The sequence below is a fragment of the Mauremys reevesii genome, linkage group 9, assembly GCF_016161935.1.
Source record: "Mauremys reevesii isolate NIE-2019 linkage group 9, ASM1616193v1, whole genome shotgun sequence".
NCBI lineage: Eukaryota > Metazoa > Chordata > Testudines > Geoemydidae > Mauremys > Mauremys reevesii.
In genome coordinates this window covers 31938993-31957381 of record NC_052631.1, presented here as the reverse complement: position 1 = coordinate 31957381, position 18389 = coordinate 31938993, and the positions used below count along the sequence as shown (strand labels likewise).

Here is an 18389-nt window from a genome sequence, read left to right as displayed (position 1 = left end):
CACAAAGTAGCTTTCTGTGGTAAAAATGTGCACCATGATTATACTTCAATATATCGTGGAGTGAAACTGGACTGCACCCTTTCCTTCCATGATCACCTTGAGAAGGTAGCTGCAAAGATTAAAAACAAGAGCCAACATAATCCAGAAACTGGATTATGGAGTGCATCGGCCTCAGTCCTGCAAACATCTGCAATAGCACTTGTATATTCGGTAGCTGAATATTGTGCACTGGTATAGAGTAGGTGTAGCCACATGCGACCTGTGGACACCCAGCTAAATACTGTAATGCAGTGCATCATGGGAATCCGTAAATTGACTCCAACACCATAGCCGCCAGTTCTAACATTACTCTTCCGCCAATACACCAAACTGCTGCAACATTCCACGAAGCTCAGTGAATCCAGGAAAACAGACATCTTCCTATCCACCACGACCTTGACAACATCCCAACCCTCCCTACACTCCTCCATGTCTGAAGTCCCACAAGCCTTTCTGGGAACATTTGTTTAGCCTCATGCAATCAGGCTACAATCAGGAGGAGGCTTGGAAAGCAGATTGGACTAAACAAGACTCAAAAAATAAGCATTTTGTGCTGGATCCCACACATAAGTTCCTGGGTTTGACCTTCCATGGTCATCCTGGTCAACTCTGAACCAAATTCAAACCAACCATGGTAGATGTGGATATCTAATGCACAAATGGAAAATCAAGGACTCCCCAGTGTGCAAGTGTGGTTCCCCATGATAGACCATCGAATGCATCACTACCTACTGCCCAATTTATAAATATGAAGAAGGCATTACTGCAATAAATTCTGCTACTCCTGATGTAGCCATTTGGCTTGATCAACTTCAGGTGAAATTTTAATTTCACCTGAAGTTCACTAGCCATTCGAAAGAAGAAGGAGGAAGTTGTACACACTAGTACAGGAAACAATTATAAACAAAGTACTTTTGGCAATTGCATCAGGTAGCTTTAGCACTGTCCAGATAGCTGCTAGCGTTAGAGTTGATGCAGGTGTGCTAATTCAGGCCCCATTTCCCTGCTTGTCCTCCAGTGTGGGTGTCCCCCCTCCCACAATAGATGTCCCCACTATAACCACAACTGTGCTATTAATTGTCCATTAACAGCATTGTCAAGCATACTCCTACTGTTAAAACATCACAGATGATCTAGAACTTTAGGAGTGGTACTGGCACAGAGCTGTGCTGATAAACATTGCCTGGATTTTTATATAGCGTTGTTTTTTGATGGGGTTTTTTAAACTATTTTCTTTGGCAGATTGATTAATATTATTACACTCTGCTTAAATGTTCCAATATTGTTTGCTCTGTTAATACACCAGTGTATAAATACTACAACACTCCCCAGGATGTGCAGCAGTTGGCCAAGATACACACCCTTCCTCACACCCTTACATAATTGTTCTTTGATTATCATAAAACTAACATTTCAATAACAGCTTTGTTACTAATACAAATAAGCTTGAATTTTATGTTTCAGGGTAAGCAAGCTAAGGACAAGACAACAAAAATTTCCCAAAAAAAATCATGCAAGGAAAGAAGAAAGAGAAAATTAAAACAAAAGCCAGTTCACTTCCTGACATTTCCATTCTTGAAAAGTTTATGAAAACCTATGAAAGGCATTGTGCCTTTTCCCAAAGCTCTGTCAGTGGCACGATCAGACGGAGCTTGAGAAAATGCATAGAAAATGAAACTATTGTTACAAAGGTAAATACATTCTACATAATAATTTAAGGTGAGATTGAAGGGGTGGAAAAGAACAGCTTTGATTCTGTAACTTTTCTCTATTCTGCTTTTAAAGTTTTATGTTGAGCACTCGGAGCTCTGGTTGGCATTCTCTGGAATGGAGTTTTAAGACTGAAATAAATAGACTCATAGACTCACAAATATCCACTGAATTATGTAGTGACCCAGCAAGGCTGGGCTATGCTAACTCTGAGGAGAGGCAGAGGCAAACCAAGACAAAAGGGATAATTTTACATTTTTAGAACTTAGAAGGGAAAACCTCAAAATTGTACCAAAATAAACTATAGGTTACCAACTCATTAACTTTTGTGAGCTTGTACACATTGTGCAGTTAGTAGCAAATCCATTGTTATTAATAAGAACAAACGATATAGTGTGTCACTTCAGAGAAAAATCAACTTTTCCTCTCCTTGGCTGTAAGTCCAATTCCACTCTTGCGGTTCTGTTTTTTGCTTCTCTTTGGCTTGAAGTGCTCCTGTAGCTGTACCTTTTTTCACTTAGTTTATCCACAAGTGGGGTTTCTTCCCCTACTGGGCCCTCACTTGTCTATTAGACACTTTGAACTGTATTCAATAGATGTTCAAAGACTCATTCTCTTTGTTCATTCACTTTAGGTCCTTTGCAGGTGGGCTTCTCATTTACTGATGCCAGGATCTGTTTTCATCTGACACAGCTTTATGATCAATTTCCTTTTTCACCAACTATATATCCTTTCGGGCGGGGGGGTTCCTGGATACACTCTCTCTCTCTCTCTTTCTCTCTCTGTGTAAGTCTGTAGATTTTATTTCCCACTACTTCTTCTCTAATAGTACCTGCTCACATACCCAGGTCTATTTTTCTGCTTCTCCTGACGTGAAACCTTTCCTATTTTCCTTCTCTCCTCTCTCTCTCTTGCCAGTCTCCTACTTTTATTCTCCTGGTCTTCTTTTATTTTATCATGTCACCTCCTACCAAGGCTTTAGGTCACCGGTTAGCTCAGAATTTCAATTCTTCTTCTTCTCTAACAGCTTTTATTCCAACTGTCCCTTCGGGTGCATTTCAAGCCCCTTCCCCAGCTCGAGCTGCCCTCTTGCTGGCAGTCTCTGCCTGAGACAGCATTCTGTGCTGCTGCATCACAGCTACAGCAGGTACCAGTCCCAGGATGAGGGTGACTACAATTATACTGTATTCTTACTGTGGATGTGTTCTAGACGTTTACATGGGTTTCCTCTCCAATGAATGTAGATCATATTCCCAAACCGGGTACCTAAATGTAGCCACTCCTGTAAAACTGGCTGCACATCTGTAGCTTCCAATGAATCCTAACTTTAGGGGACTAAACATGGATTTAGGTATAATGTCTGTCTAACTGTAGGCACTCAATTTGAAAATTTTGATTATAATCCTGAAAAGAAACCTGCAAATGCATCCCCTGCCTTCCAAATGTGCCATAATTAGCTATTATACACTTGCATTGTCCAGATAACCGGGTTAAGAGGAGCATCGCGCACATTAACTTAGAATGTTCTTGTGCTCTTATCTCCAGAAATGCCTGATTTCTTTTTTATAGTTCCACAAGATATAAATCTAAGATATAAAATAATTCTTTCCAGGCTGATCTACAGGGTCAGATGACACAATGGTAAAAATGCCTGCACCTTGTTTATTCTATTCATTATGGGTACAAAGACTGGAGCTGCACCAATATAGAAAATAATGTGCTGAATGTCCCTTTTGCCCTGATTATTTAAGGAATTCTGCACAATTTTTTATATATTGATATGCAGAGGATCTTTGACTTTTGCTAACATTTATAGATCACCATTAATGTATAGTACATTTAGATAATGGTATATTTTATGTTTGGGTTCCTAAAATATAATGTACATTTGTTTCAGTTTTGATTACACCAAATTGTAATTGAGTTTTTGTTTTTTAGTTTGTGCTCACAAACTCTCAGAATTCCCAGCCAGTCTTCCTCACACCTCTATTAAGGACAATTAGAGATGAACGGTATATGTTAGGAAAGGAACTCTGTATCTGGGGAATTCAGCTAAACAACCAAGACATTGCAAACCTTGTAAGTAAAATAAAATACATAATATGATATAAAAAGTAGACATTTAAAGAGAAGCTGACTGAAAGTGAAAGGATTTTGGTTTTTGTTCTTTTATTTTTGTAGTAATATATGCAGTGGTGGGTAAATTGGAAATACCAGTACCTAGCTAGAATGATTGTATATGTAAATGAAAAAGTGTAGGAGGATAATTGTGTAGTGAAATGGCCAATGTAAATTACACCAGATTTACAAAAACAAGTTTTTTTTAAAACTATCCTGGATTTTACACAGTTCCACAAATGTAGACCAGAAAGCCTATTGAGACAATGAACAAACACATTCTGAGAGACAAAGATTCCGATTGTGGGAGTAATATGATTTCATGCCCAAAGAGTTTAATTCTTTCATATGTGCCCAAATCCAGTCAGATATCTTTTCTAATGTTGGGTCTTGATAACACCTTTCAGGTGTTTCTAGCACACGCAGACTTAGTGAGATGTATGCATCAGCTCTGACAAAAACAGAAGCAATTTTGAAAATCTAACTTACTTCTCCCCATTTATACTGGAGTTTATTTACAGTGTAGATCTCAGAGTGTGCGATGAAACAAACTAGCCAGTTTCACTTTGGTTTATGATCAATTTCTAGTCTGTTTCACTTTCAGATTCTCATGCATAGGGCCCTACCAAATTCATGGCCATGAAAAACTTGTCACGGACTGTGAAATCTGGTCTCCCCCCATGAAATCTGGTCTTTTGTGTGCTTTTACCCTATACAGATTTCACAGGGGAGACCAGCGTTTCACAAATTGGGGGTCCTGATTCAAAAGGGAATTGCAGGGGAATCACAAGGTTATTTTACGGGGGCTTCAGTATTGCCACCCTTACTTCTGTGCTGCCTTCAGAGCTGGGTAGCTGGAGAGTGGTGACTGCTGGCTGGGAGCCCAGCTCTGAAGGCAGCGCCCCACCAGTAGCAGTGCAGCAATAAGGGTGGCAATACCTTACTATGCCACTCTTACTTCTGCGCTGCTGCCTTTCAGAACTGGATGGCCAGAGAGTGGCGGCTGCTGATTGAGGGCCCAGCTCTGCAGGCAGCAGCGCAGAAGTAAGGGTTGCAATACCATACCATGCCATTCTTCCTTCTGCGCTGTTGCTGGCAGCAGCTCTGCCTTCAGAGCTGGGCTCCCAGTCAGCAGCCACCACTTTCCAGCTACCCAGCAGTACCGCAACCCTCCCTACAATAACCTTGCGGACCCCCCCCCACACACACACACACACACAACTCCTTTTTGGGTCAGGACCCCTACAATTAACATTGTGAAATTTCAGATTTAAATAGCTGAAATCATGAAATTTACTATTCTTAAAATCCTATGGCCGTGAAATTGAGCAAAATGGACCATGAATTTGGTAGGGTCCTGTTCATGCACTAATACAATAGTGCAATGTTTTGGTTGAAAATGTTTGGGAGTTTCATGCCCCACAGATCTGTGCATGGAGAATCCTCTCTATATGGATCTCTGACTTCTTGTATAGTAGCGGGGCTCAGCTGCCCTCAAAGTAGCATCCATCCTTCCCTTGGGTCCTAGGGAGGCCTTCACTGCTCCAGGTATCTTGATGCAGGAAGGGCCTGGGAGACTGGTGGACCAAGAGAGGAGCTGGCAGGTCAGAGTCAGGAACACACATGATTCCCACTTCCCAGGCCTAGGGGAGTGGGCAAGGCAATTAAAATGCTTTCTGGAGTTGATGTTTGAAGAACAGAAGACACTTAGGATGAATATGCTTGAAGTGATTACATTACCGGTTATTTTGTGATCTAAGTCCAGTTCCCAGTGGATAGGTGTCCATAACACACAAACTATCACCACAATTAACTCTAACTGTTCGCTAGGTTAGCAGTCTCAGCAGAGAGGCCAACAGATGAATGTGCATGGAGAATTAACTATCCTCTCCCCTAGAGTTGGTCTCTGTAGATTAAAGTTGTGGCATATTGTAGGAGACTCTTGCACTGCCACTGCCCATAATACCTGTGTTTGGAGGATAAACAGAGAACGTCTGTCTCCAGGATTGTCAGTCTGACACCTTCCACAAGTACTAAAAGTACACAGGAAAATTTAGATTTAAAAAATATAAAAACCAAACCAAAAACTTGCCTTTGCTATCAGAAGTGTGCGGTTCTGTTTCATAACAGCAGATATCTATTCATATTTTGCATTTCTAGGCAATGCTTTTAGAGCGGAATGGACGTACCAACTATCCCTTCTGTACTCTAGAAATAACTCATGTTCCGATAGATGCATGGTCCCTGGAGCGACTTGGAGCAGCTTTCCCTTTCAGCAACTTGAACTCCATTGTTCTAGATTATACCAAGTAAGAGAGAGGAGCTATGTACCCACAGCAGTGAGCGAGTGTGAGTTTGAACAGTGCTTATGTTCAGGGTACCCTCAAAGTCAGAACAGTTCTGATATGATGTTTCTCTGCTGAAGTTTATAAACAATGGTTCCCAAGTTCCTCATCCCCATAGTAATGAAAATCTATTTCTGATTGCGGATAAATCCCCAGGCTGAATTTCAGTTACCCAAAATGTCTTTTTTTTCCCCCCATCTGAATCCATAATTCAGATCAATGTAGTTCCCCTGTACTAATTCATTATAATTTCCATCTAAGAACTGGATTTTACAAAGAATGAGCTATAGTTATCATGTCCAATACCAGGAAACTTGCCCCTGAAATGGTCTTCCTTTCCAGCTAAGCATTTCTTAATGTGCCCATCATCTGAGTACTGAGGTGCCATATAGAAAAGCACACTCTTGTCCAAGACCCTTGTTTACACCACTGTTAAATGGGATTATACTTGTTGCCTATGTCTCCAGAAGCAACACTGCTGGGTCAGTCTGCAGTCACAGCTGCTGAAGGAAGGCTTGCACAAAGACAAAGAGAGTTATTTTGAGCCCTCAGTGTGTCAAAATTGAGGCTCAGCCTGATCTCTGGAAGTAGGGAATCCTACAGTTGAATCTTTACACTAAGTGTGCCCTGTTTCCAGCCTCCAAGAGTTACCCTGGGACTGTCTGCTGCAGCATCTCTGTTGAATGCAGCTATCGTGGTGAGTAGTGAAGACATAGGCAGTCTCTGACATAGGTAGGCCCTAACCCACTTTGGAATTTAAAGATTAGAACCATGATCTGAAGCGGATACAGAATTGGATAAGAACTAGTGCAGAGCCTAGAGCACAAGTTTAAGGTATATTTGTTGGTCTGCTTGTGCCCTAATCGTTGGGCTAGTGTATGTTGAAATGAAGCTTCCAAGACGCCTTCACAGTCAGTCACAGGTACAGTGCACTGCAGTAACCTAGCCTCAAGGTGACGAAAGCATGGGCCACTGTGGCTATGTCTACATTTGAAAGTAAAAAGCAGGGTATTCTCTTTGAAGGTGACGTTTATATTCTTAGTCAGCAGATGAACATAACTAATCTGTTCTCTTTTACAGGTTTGGAGATAAAGGAATCAATGGACTTGTTTCTGGGTTAGAGGGAAACAGAAAACTTCTAACCCTCAGCTTATGCTACTGCAGTTTGGAACCTGAAAGTGGGTCCAAGTTAGGCCCCATTGTAGCCCAAACTGCCATTTGGTAAGATTAAAACTCTTTCTGGAATTGTTTAACTTTGCTTGATGATTACATCACTCTTCCTTTCTAAAAACGTTAGTTGCCCGTTCTTTTTCAAATTAAATCTATATTTTCACCAGGAGAGATCTTATTGCTAGCTCACTTTTTCTTGTTTTGTGCTTCAGGTTTAATTAATTTGAGCTGGCTTATACTTTATACACGTATACATTTCATTAAAAAGTCCAGCTTCAACAGCAGCCAGTTAATAGGCCAAAATTAGTCCAATTCAAACAAAAGTTTTTATTAGAACTCCACTCTCTGATAGCTTTCAGTTCTCAGCCGCTTAAGGCGATCGAAACTTTAGATTGAAGTCTTGCTTTCTCTGTCATCTGGTGAGGAATGGCATTGTTTCAAATAATCAGTGCTGACTGCTGCTGGGGCCTCAGCCCATGGAACAGAGATGCTTACGACCTGGAAATTTCCACTACATGCATCCAACGAAGTGGATATTCACCCACGAAAGCTCATGCTCCAAAACTTAGTCTATAAGGTGCCACAAGACTCTTTGCTGTGCTTACTGTGTTGGAGCTAAGAAAAAAGCCTGGCTACAATTTGAGTCTTCAAATGTACATTTGTTGAGAGCAAAAGCAAAGGCCAAGTGGATTCAACTTTGGAACACAAAGTCATTGTGTAAGATAGATAAGGAACCCTGGTGGTCACCTCGGGCAGCTAGTTTAGAACAAGCTGCCCCCAGGCATGATCTTCACAGCCTCTAATCAACTTTGCAGTGTTTGCAGGAAAAGGTGGCACCGCTTGTCCAGTAAAGAATCGATGGTAGCATCAGCTGAAGTCGGAAAGATCAACTGCATCAGTGGTAAGATCATTTCAAGATGTTTCTCAATTTTCCACTGCCTACAATCCCTCTTCAATCTGAAGTGGGACAAGAAGTTCAGCAGACTCACCTTCTGTCAGCCTAGAAGAAATTCAGATCACAGTGCATAAATTGAAGTCTGGGAAGACATCTGGGAGTTGTAACTTCACCCTTGAATTGCTGAAGACAAGCAAGAGTATTGTACCATGGCTGCACAGGCTCTTCCAGATCATCTAGCACATTAATATCATTCCTGATGACTGAAATAAAGGTGTTATTTTGCCCCTGTTAAAAAGGATGATAAGGCTGAATGTAGCAACTATAGAGGTATTATGCTGTTGTCAGTCCTAGGAAAAGTCTTCATTTCTGTCTTAATCTCTCAAATCAATGATGCACTTCATAGTAAAGGTGGGACTACTCAGTGCGCTGTCAGATTTGGTAATTCCACTGTCAACTAGATCTTTACCATGACACAACTTCTGGAGAAGTTGGATGGATTTAATATGCTATTTTAAGTACTTTTTAGAGACATCTGTCAGGCCTTTGATTCAGTGCATCAAACAAGTTTGTAGATAAGGAAACTCGCCATCCCTGAGAAGATAGTGTCATTGATAGAAGAGCTCTATAATGGGACAGAAATTTGTGTTCAAGTCAATGGCAGATATATGGCGTGGTTTCTTTTTTCCACCGGACTTCAGCGAAGCTGCATTCTGTCACCATCAATGTTCAATATTCACATTGACTGGTTGATGGACTTGAGGAGGCAGCTGTTGGTGGTGTTGAGCTGAATGTCATTCTGCTTCGAGATTTTGAATACCCTGATGACATTGTCTTGTTGGCTCAGTTCAATGAATCACTACAAGCTGATGGCCAAGCTGGTTAGGCCTGAAGCAATGTGCTTTGGTCCAGTTATTAATCTGGATACAACTAAATCCCTGGCTATTACCATCAAGCAGCCTCCACCTCCAGATTACAATCTCAATATTAACCTGTCCAGTCAAGATATCAAGTAAGTGGCAACTGTCAAATACTTGTCAAGCATCATAGGTAGTGCTGGAGGGTGCTCCAAAGATGTGGACACTCATATAGCAGCAGCTGCTGCCATACTTTGGGACCTTCAGCAGCCTCTGTGGGAGCACTGTGACATCACGCTTGCTACAAAGCTGTGGATCTATAGAACCATGAATATACCAACTCTGTTGTATAGCAGTGAAACATAGGCACAGAAAAACTGAAGAGTGGCAGATGGATGTCATTGATTCTTGTCGTCTTTGTCAGATTCTTCACATTAAGTGGCAGGACAAGATCAGAAATGAAGACATTCATAGCAGATCCTGCCAACTGCTTGCATGAGTACTGGTTCAATTTTGGTGGCTTTTTTAGTAGACGTGTTATTAGGATGGAAAACCAGTGAATTATAAATTGTGTTTACCAAGAAATGGTCACCAAAAGCTTTGGTGATGCGATAAGATTGCCAATGGCAGACATAAACTGAATATCCAGTCATACCACCTTAAAAACCTAGCTAGAGATCAATCTGGGTGGTGCTCAGTGGCCCTGCAAGGAGGGTACATTCCTTTGGGATCTGCCATGATGATGATATATGTCTATAAATTTTCACTACTGTTCTTTTATGCTTAATCTGTATTATATGCTATGAGAATGTTTTAGTGTGTGCTTTTGTGGCAATGTTTTTAATGGACTCTGACATACCCAGGATAGAAGATATGATGTGTATCTAAGGTTCTAGAGAAAACTACGTGCTGATATAATGAATATGAGAAAGAGAATGTGATCCTAAAAAGCATTTACAATGCATGTGCACAAAGGAGAGTGTTAAAATTATCAGAGATGATTTTCCCTTTGGAAGTCTACTTGCAGATATTATAAGAAAAAAAAACTTTCTGGACTATTCAAGGGCAATACTATCCATTGACCAAAGACGACATTTCACTCGGCCTTTCAGGGACTTCGGGAATCCTGGAGTGTCTTTTTCCTAGCCTCATACATTTTATTGATAAGCCTTTTCTTAGCCTTGATAAGCCCTCTGTAATGTTTGTATGACTCAAAGCTGTTGACTACAGTTACTCTGCTCAGCTCTTTCTAATTTCCCTGCATATCTTCCTAAAGTTGATTTAATTGACTCCTTAAAGCCTTATAATCCAGAAAAGAAAGTGAATGTTTATAGTCCAACAAGCCATACTTCATGCAAGTGACATGTCACTTTCATGGGGAAAGGAGTCCCATCTTTACTCTCTCTTGGACTTGGCTGGAGAAAGTATTCCTTTAATGGTAATGGTATGTTCCTAGGCATGATGCAGGATTCTGGACATTCCTACCCCAATTCAAATGAAGGAGGCAGCAAATATTAATCAATTTAGAAAAATAGCCCAATCCAACAAAGTATTTATGCATCTTCTTAACTTTGGGCACATGATTAATCACACTGATGTTGATGGAATTACTAACATATCTAATGTAATGGCACTGCTTACACGCCTAAAAGTTAAGCACGTACTTTGGGAGACTTAAATAGTTATTCTTATGAGATTGAGTTAGTCATCAAAGCCATATTTTATCTTCAACATTATCCTTACTTGATTTTCTTATATCAGCAATTAGAACTTCTGAAATCAGCATTCAAAGTTTTAAGTCCAATTCAAGTTTAATTAAATTAATTAAAATTTACCCCAATTTTTTTCTGTTACGATTACTATAATTTTAGTTTCAACAACATTGTTATAAAAGCCAAATATAGAAAAGAAAGATGAAATGCAAGTTTAAATGTGATGGAACATCAATCAAATATTTAAAATTATATTTTTGTCACAGCAATCTTTATCTAAATGGTAACAACTTGCAATGTTTGGGTGCCCTTGAGCTCATCACACCAATAGCTATGTATGCAGACAATCTTGGAAGAGATAAGGAAACAAATGCCTTCCTATTCAACAATTATTCTGATCATCAAATACCAGAAGGTGAGACTATCTGGGAATGGCGCTTGGATTAGAGAAAATTATAATTTTTCAATTTTTTTGTTGAAAATTATACTTACACATACTAGTAATAGCCTATGCAAGCATTTACTGTACTTCCATTATATTCATGTACAAGTGTTCTCTTCTTGGCACCTGGGACAGACAGACAAAGCATGCTGTACAGTCATTTCACACTGTCCCTACAGTGCACTTTGTAATGTCTTGTTTCAGAGAATTTTGGTGTTTGGCGTTTAAAAGGATATGTTTAAAAAGATATCAGAAAAATGTGTTTCATCTGAAGGATTAAATATGCAAGTGCTACTAATAAAATGTGTCTAGAATTCAAATTTAAACATGAAAGAATTAACAAGTTCCATTTGAGCGAAAGACCAATTTTGTTTTGTAAATACTCTGTACTGTTTAATTTGCTCCCATTGTTTAACGTTTACATATTTATCCCCTTGACTGAGAAAGGATCCTCAAGATTTGGCCAGAAACATTTAAGCAGCTATGTATTTATACCTGAAAAGCAAAATCATTATGAATAAAAGTAGTGAAAGTTGCATTTGGGAAGCATATAAATTAATAACTTATAAAACATCCATTAACATCAATTTGTTTCAGAGGCTATTTAAGTTTGGAAAGTAATTCAAACTACTGTCCTTGGGGTCAATTCACTCCTTGAGTTTCAAGTCCCTGATGATGATTAGTGTACCTGGAGCAGACATGTAGCTGCATAAACTGTCCACATCATTCTCTGTGCCAGGGATCCCTGCTCCATCTGGGGATGGCCAAATGCAGTCCCCAAAACAAGCATGGCAGCCTAAAGGTGATGGGGAAGTAGAGTGGTCAAGACATTTTCTATATTGCAATGAACATTTTCTGGAAATATTTTTTTAAATGTTCATTTAAAAAGTAATGTTTATGTTAATGAAAGTGTTTTTGCATTTTTCAATCAACTATAGCAGGGGGAGTCTGCATGTGAGCTGTCCAAATTCAGCATCTCTCTCAGGCAGCTTCCATCAAAATGGCTCAGATGGCTAGAATTTAAGATGCCCCCTCCCTGCAGAACTACTGGTGTGGCTGTCCCAGCAGACACAGGGGGATGCAAGCTGCATTCCAAGGGTGAATCTGGCTATATGCTCTAGAGAGGAAGATAAATGGAGCATCTATATAATGGTGAATGTAATGCAGTGTAAAAGATGCTCAAACTTTCCCAAACGACAATACTAGCTAAACTATATCAAGGGATATAAGAAATCAGAAATAAGCAAAAATAGCATAGAAACTTTGTGCTGAAATATGCCAACTTTTTTCTGCCCACAAAATTGTTATCTCTGATGGAAAAAATTAAATAGCTATGTAGATTCTTCTATGGTAAATGTCCCTCAGCATCCAGGACAACGTAAACTTGGGAGAGTGTATATCAAATAATTAATACTGCACGTTCCAAAAAATTGTGTATAACTCCATGAATTGGCAACTGTTTGAATGGCTGTTCTTATTTATAAACAGCAGACAAAGGTTTGGGTATCCACTCAACAGCTTCTGGCTTGAACATTGCTTCCAAAACAGGAAACTCTAAAACAGTGGAAAGTAGTATGAGGAAGGAAAAGAAAAGAAAAGGTACAGTTCAGTTTTGTGTGGTTTTATTCTATTACACATAAGTCCTCATCATTGTAGTATCTGAGAACCTTCCAACAGCACATTAAGCAATGTGATTACCATCTGTCATGCGTGGTTGGTTCTTCTTCTTCCCGCTCCCCATCATTAGATTTTTAAGGCTGGGGGTTGGGGGCGGGTGGCTAGTCTCACCTCCCTCCTGCATGACACAGGCCATAGAATTTCACCCAGTGCTTTTTACACCTAGCACAACAAGGTGTGGTGTCTTTTAGAAAGACAACCAATCTTGATTTAAAGCCCCCATCATCCTCCCTCTCTCACTACTGCTCTTGCCTCCAATGTTTTTGTCACTGCAACAAGCTAGTAATGGAAAACCTTCCCAGAGGGTACTGCTTTCCAGTTTGAAAAAGGCCTTCTTGACTGTCATATAGGCTAGATCATCCACTGAGGCCCATCCCTGGGTAAACAGTGGGGTAGAGTTGCACTAGGCCAGAAATAGCACTAGAAAGAGCAGAATGCACCATGGGGAGTGTGCTTGCTACTACGCTACTGGGGTATAGCTCACTACCTCTGCACCAGTTCTATGCCGGCTGGTGTGGAGAGCAGCAAGGTTGTTGCTCTACTTCATCCTCAACTGCTATAGAGCACTGTGTGCCTCAGGGGAGTAGGGACAGGAGCAGTCCCTATGCTGCCCTGAGCTCCAGGACCGCAATCCAGACTGGTCCTTGTGAAGGCAACAAAAGGGGTGGAAAAGGGTCCTAACAGCCCTATGCCCTTGACCAGGCTGTGCACTTGCATAAAAGGTGGGCAAGATCTGACCCATAGTGTGGCACTGTGATTATTAAAACCACAATTAAACAGCACACAAGTGCTCTTCCAGGCAGAGATGTTCTGACAAAGGCGAACTCTATTTCTCATTATTCCTCTTTTGTACAGATCATTTCAAAATTAGGTTTTCAGTCAGTCACAGGTACAGTGCACTGCAGTAACCTAGCCTCAAGGTGACGAAAGCATGGGCCACTGTGGGTATGTCTACATTTGAAAGTAAAAAGCAGGGTATTCTCTTTGACGGTGACGTTTATAATAGAAGAACCATTCATGTGCACTTTTACTCTGTAAAGTAACTGTAAAAATGACATTGTGGAATTTCATTTTGATTGTCTCTCTCTGACTCCAGTTTACAAGTAAAAAGATTTTTTTTCTCTCAGTGCTGTAAAAGTGTCTTGGGATTTGAAAGTCAAGCTGAGTTTTTTCATTCCTGTACATCACCAACAGGAATCCAGACCCAGCTGATTGTATAAGTATACACTGTCAACAATCCAGGGTGTGTTTGTGGGGCTGGTTGTTGGAAAACCACATTTTTACACAGAAACTGAACAAATTTAATATGGAGTCATTGAGAAATAATAGAAATGGAACCTATTAATGCCATTTGTATAGTATTTTTTCAAAGAACTTCACTTAAAGCTATGCAGGCTAATGATTGGTCCAATATTTTTAATAGTTATGTACTATTGACCAAAACTAAAAATCATTCATTTTTATTTTTAATAATTCATTTATACAATTCCTATTTCCTATATATCACATTCTGGTGCAATGAATGTAAACTAGCAAGACAAGCATGCTAACAAAAAATCACACAGTTTTTGCCTTCATGTTAAGCATCACCATTCAATTTCATGAAAACTTTACAGAAGTAAAATACCAAAGCTCCAGACATGTGATATCTTAAACCAAGGAAAAGTGGCCATAACAATATATTCTCAAGTGTTTCAACCTGCAAAATGTTTCCTGTATAGAAAATGAGGACCTGGATGAAGCTTAGAAATTAAGAATTTGCTTTGTATGAAAATAGCTTCCTGCTACTCAAGAATGTTCTTGGCTTGAGCAGGAACAATCAAACATTATCAAGTCTGATAATTTGGAAGCATACTTTTTTCTTTAAACCTACAGAAAACCTGATAATTTAAATATGAAATATGAGCTATTGAATCTTCGATGCCTGTATACAAATGCTAGGAGTATGGGAAACAAGCAGGATGAACTGGAACTCATGCTGTATGAAGAAAATTATGACTTAATTGGCATCACAGAGACTTGGTGGGACAACACCCATGATTGGAGTACCAGCATTGAGGGATATAGCTTGTTCCAAAAGAATAGGAATGGAGAAAAAGGAGGAGGTGTTGCACTATATGTCAAGAATGTATACACGTGCTCAGAGGTCCAAGAGGAAGTGAGCAACAGACCTACTGAGAGTCTCTGGATGAGGGTAACAAGGGGAAAGAACAGTACAGTAACCCCTCACTTAACGTTGTAGTTATGTTCTTGAAAAATGCGACTTTAAGTGAAACGATGTTAAGCAAATCCAATTTCCCCGTAAGAATTAATGTAAATGGGGGGATTAGGTTACAGGGAAATTTTTTTTTGCCAGACAAAAGGCATTATATACATTTTAAACAATTTTAAACAAGCAATTTAATACAGGTATAAGTTTTAAACAATTTTAAAGAAACAATTTAATACTACAGTCATCATTGCTGAGTATAAAGCTTGGTTGAGGTGATGGAGTCAGAGAGTAGAAGAGGGTGGATTGTCCGGCTGCTCCTCTTGCTGAACTTTCTGAACTCGGAAAAACACATCTGGAGATTGTTGTTTTGCTTTCCCTTTTTTTTTCTTGGTAAATTTCTTTATAGCAAGTCATTAGATGACCAACTCCCCTAATCACTTTGGAGCTGCGTTCCCTGTCAGAATCGTCATCACTCAGGATTTGCAAGCCAGCTCCAATCATTTGGAAAGCTTCAGAAAGATGTTTGGCAGTCAAATTTCGATGGGTTGGTGGTTCTTCTACTTCTTTGCCCTCTTCTTCCATTGCTCTTGTCACCTCTAGTTGCATCAAATCTTCATTGGTTAGCTCTTCTCTGTGTGATTGAAGAAGTTGTGTAATGTTGGCTTCTTCCACCTCATCAAAACCTGCTTTCTAGGCCAAGCCGAGGATATCTTTCTTCATAGCGGGGACAACATCTTTAAATACTTTTAAGTCATTGACACATTCAGGCCACAGCTTCCCCCACAACATTCATGTATACCTGAGTAACTTCAGCCCAGGACTCACCAATGTTATTGATGAACTTCAGGATGTTGTAGTCACGCCAAAATTGCTGAATAGCAGGTTTGCCTTCCCCATCAGTGCCTCTGATGAGCTGGTCGAAAGTAAGGCGTAAGTAATACATCTTAAATGCAGCGATGGCTCCTTGGCCCATGGGTTGGATGAGTGATGTGGTGTTAGGTGGCAGAAAGACAACTTTGACGTTTTTGCACAGGTCATCTAGGTTGATTCGATGAGCCGCTGCATTATCAATAAGTAATAAAATCTTGAAATCAAGATTTTCTTTGGCACAGTATTCCTTCCATGCAGGGACAGCATAGAGAGTCATCCATTCTGAAAAAATAGCTCCAGTTATCCATGCCTTCTTTTTGGATCTCCACATGACCGGAAGTTGTTCCTTTGAAAATCCCTTGAGTGTGTGTGGTGTTTCAGATTGGTACACTGTCAGTGGTTTCATCTTCATGTCTCCGGCAGCATTATCACCTAAAAGCAAGGTTAGACCGTCTTTAGCTGCTTTAAATCCGGGTGCAGTCTTCTCCTCTCGGGAAATGTAAGTACGCTCAGGCATCCTCTTCCAGTACAGGTCCGTTTCATCAGCATTGAAGACTTGTTTAGGGGAATAGCCACCTTCCACAATTATTTTCTTGAAATAGTTGGGGAATTTTTTAGCTGCTGCAGTATCAGCACTAGCTGCATCACCGGACATCGTGATGTTATGCAGGTAGAAGCGCCTCTTGCACTGATCAAACCATCCCCGACTTGCTATGAAAGTCTCTGTCTGTGATCCTTCACCTTGGTCTCTTCAAATTGTCATACAAACTTTTTGCCTTAACTTGTATCACTAACAAACATAGAGGTATGTTCTTCTAGTTTTGGTCCTCTATCCACAGTGAGAGAAGACTCTCCATGTTTTCCAGCAAACTACTTCTTGATCAACTTATTGTAGTAGCACTGAGTGGTGTTACACGCCAAGCACTAGCCCTGATCTTTTCGGCATTATTCCGAATTGTTCTCATAGTGGTCGGAGTAAGACCTAGAGCGATGCCAATGTCTACTGCACGCTCGCCTGCATCAAAATGCTTTAAAATGTCTAATTTAGTAACCCAAACTAATGGTTTTCCTGGTTTTCTTGCTGCTAGTGGTACTGCTACTGCTAGGCACTCCACTATCACTTGCTGGATGCTTTTGACTCATGATGCCAGATGATGCTCCTCCGGACGCGCATGCACGTGCTACTCTTCACTCCCTTTAGCCTGGAGTGGCCGGGGTCATGCAGCATCAATCAACTATTGCAAGGGAAAGAATTTGGAAAACCCATGTCATTCTGCATGGTAATCTGCTCCCCTACTGGAAGTCCTGTGGGTTTAGGCTAGGACTAGTTATGGAGGTTCTTACTTTCTTGCAGGTTCTTACTTTCACAGGAGCCCTGTTGGAGGACCAAAGGCCTCTCTTCCAGGGTGCCCTGGAAAAATGGCCCCGCTGTACCTAGTAACCATGCACTCAGCACCCGGGCAGCATTGCAGCCAATGTAGTAAGAGGAGGAAAATAACGTTTGCTGCAGGGCTGTGCCCCTCTCTGCTGTGTGCATGCAGGGGCAGAGAGATGCAGCTAGCATTAAAGTGATTGGCAAATCTGTGCATTTCACAGACTTTCATGGGAGCAGGGCCAGGTTCTGTGCATCTCTACGCCACTTTCCCCCTTGCTACGGTGAAGCAGGCACTGGAACGCTATTCCTGTAACTTGCTTTGGGCGTGTTCTTACCTCCCTCCAGCAAAGAGTGGGGAGCAGATAAAACATTGTTTATTCTGTAGCGAGACAGCAAGGCAGGGCCTCTGCTGTGCACCACCCACAGCTGCTTTGCAGGCAGCTGGTGGCCTCGCAAGCACTTGGTGTAGAGCCCTATTCCCGAGCAGGGCCGTTGGGCCATAAAGCGACAGTGAATCTCTTGGTGGGCGGGGGGTGTAGTATGCACGTGCTGTGTGTTCACAAACATACTGTACATACAATACAGTACTATAGTCGGGAGGTGCCCACTCCTTACCCCACACAGGCACAGCCCACTGGCACTGGAGACAATGAGGCAGGCAAGGAGGCTGAAGGTGCTGTAGGCTAGGGGAAGCACGTTGCGCAGCAGCAGCGGCAGTTTCCCCTACTCTGCTAGCACCAGGGGCGGGGGCTCAACTCTCGCCCGGCAACTCCACCCCTTGCCCCATCCTTAACCCGCCTCTTCTCCCCCACTCCTCCCCCTTTACTCCACACGCCGCATCCTCACTCCTATCCCCTCCCTCCCCTGCCCACGGCAATTAGCTGGTTTGTGGCGTTCAGGGGGCAGGAGGGAGGAGGGAAGAGCGAGGACATAGCACGCAGGTTCCCCCCTCCCTCCCCTGCCTCCC

At 41.2% G+C, this 18389-nt stretch overlaps 1 protein-coding gene across 1 annotated transcript in view; it reads left to right on the top strand.

Annotated features, from left to right (window-relative positions):
• The window catches only part of LOC120372624, a 48567-nt gene that overhangs the window by 1548 nt on the left and 28630 nt on the right, over positions 1-18389 (top strand). The window contains exons 2-7 of the mRNA XM_039489882.1: positions 1504-1730; positions 3688-3828; positions 6028-6176; positions 7293-7433; positions 11113-11261; positions 12777-12887. Of these exons, the coding sequence (XP_039345816.1) occupies positions 1551-1730; positions 3688-3828; positions 6028-6176; positions 7293-7433; positions 11113-11261; positions 12777-12887 (871 nt within the window). The 5' untranslated portion in view covers positions 1504-1550. The remainder of the gene's footprint in view (positions 1-1503; positions 1731-3687; positions 3829-6027; positions 6177-7292; positions 7434-11112; positions 11262-12776; positions 12888-18389) is intronic.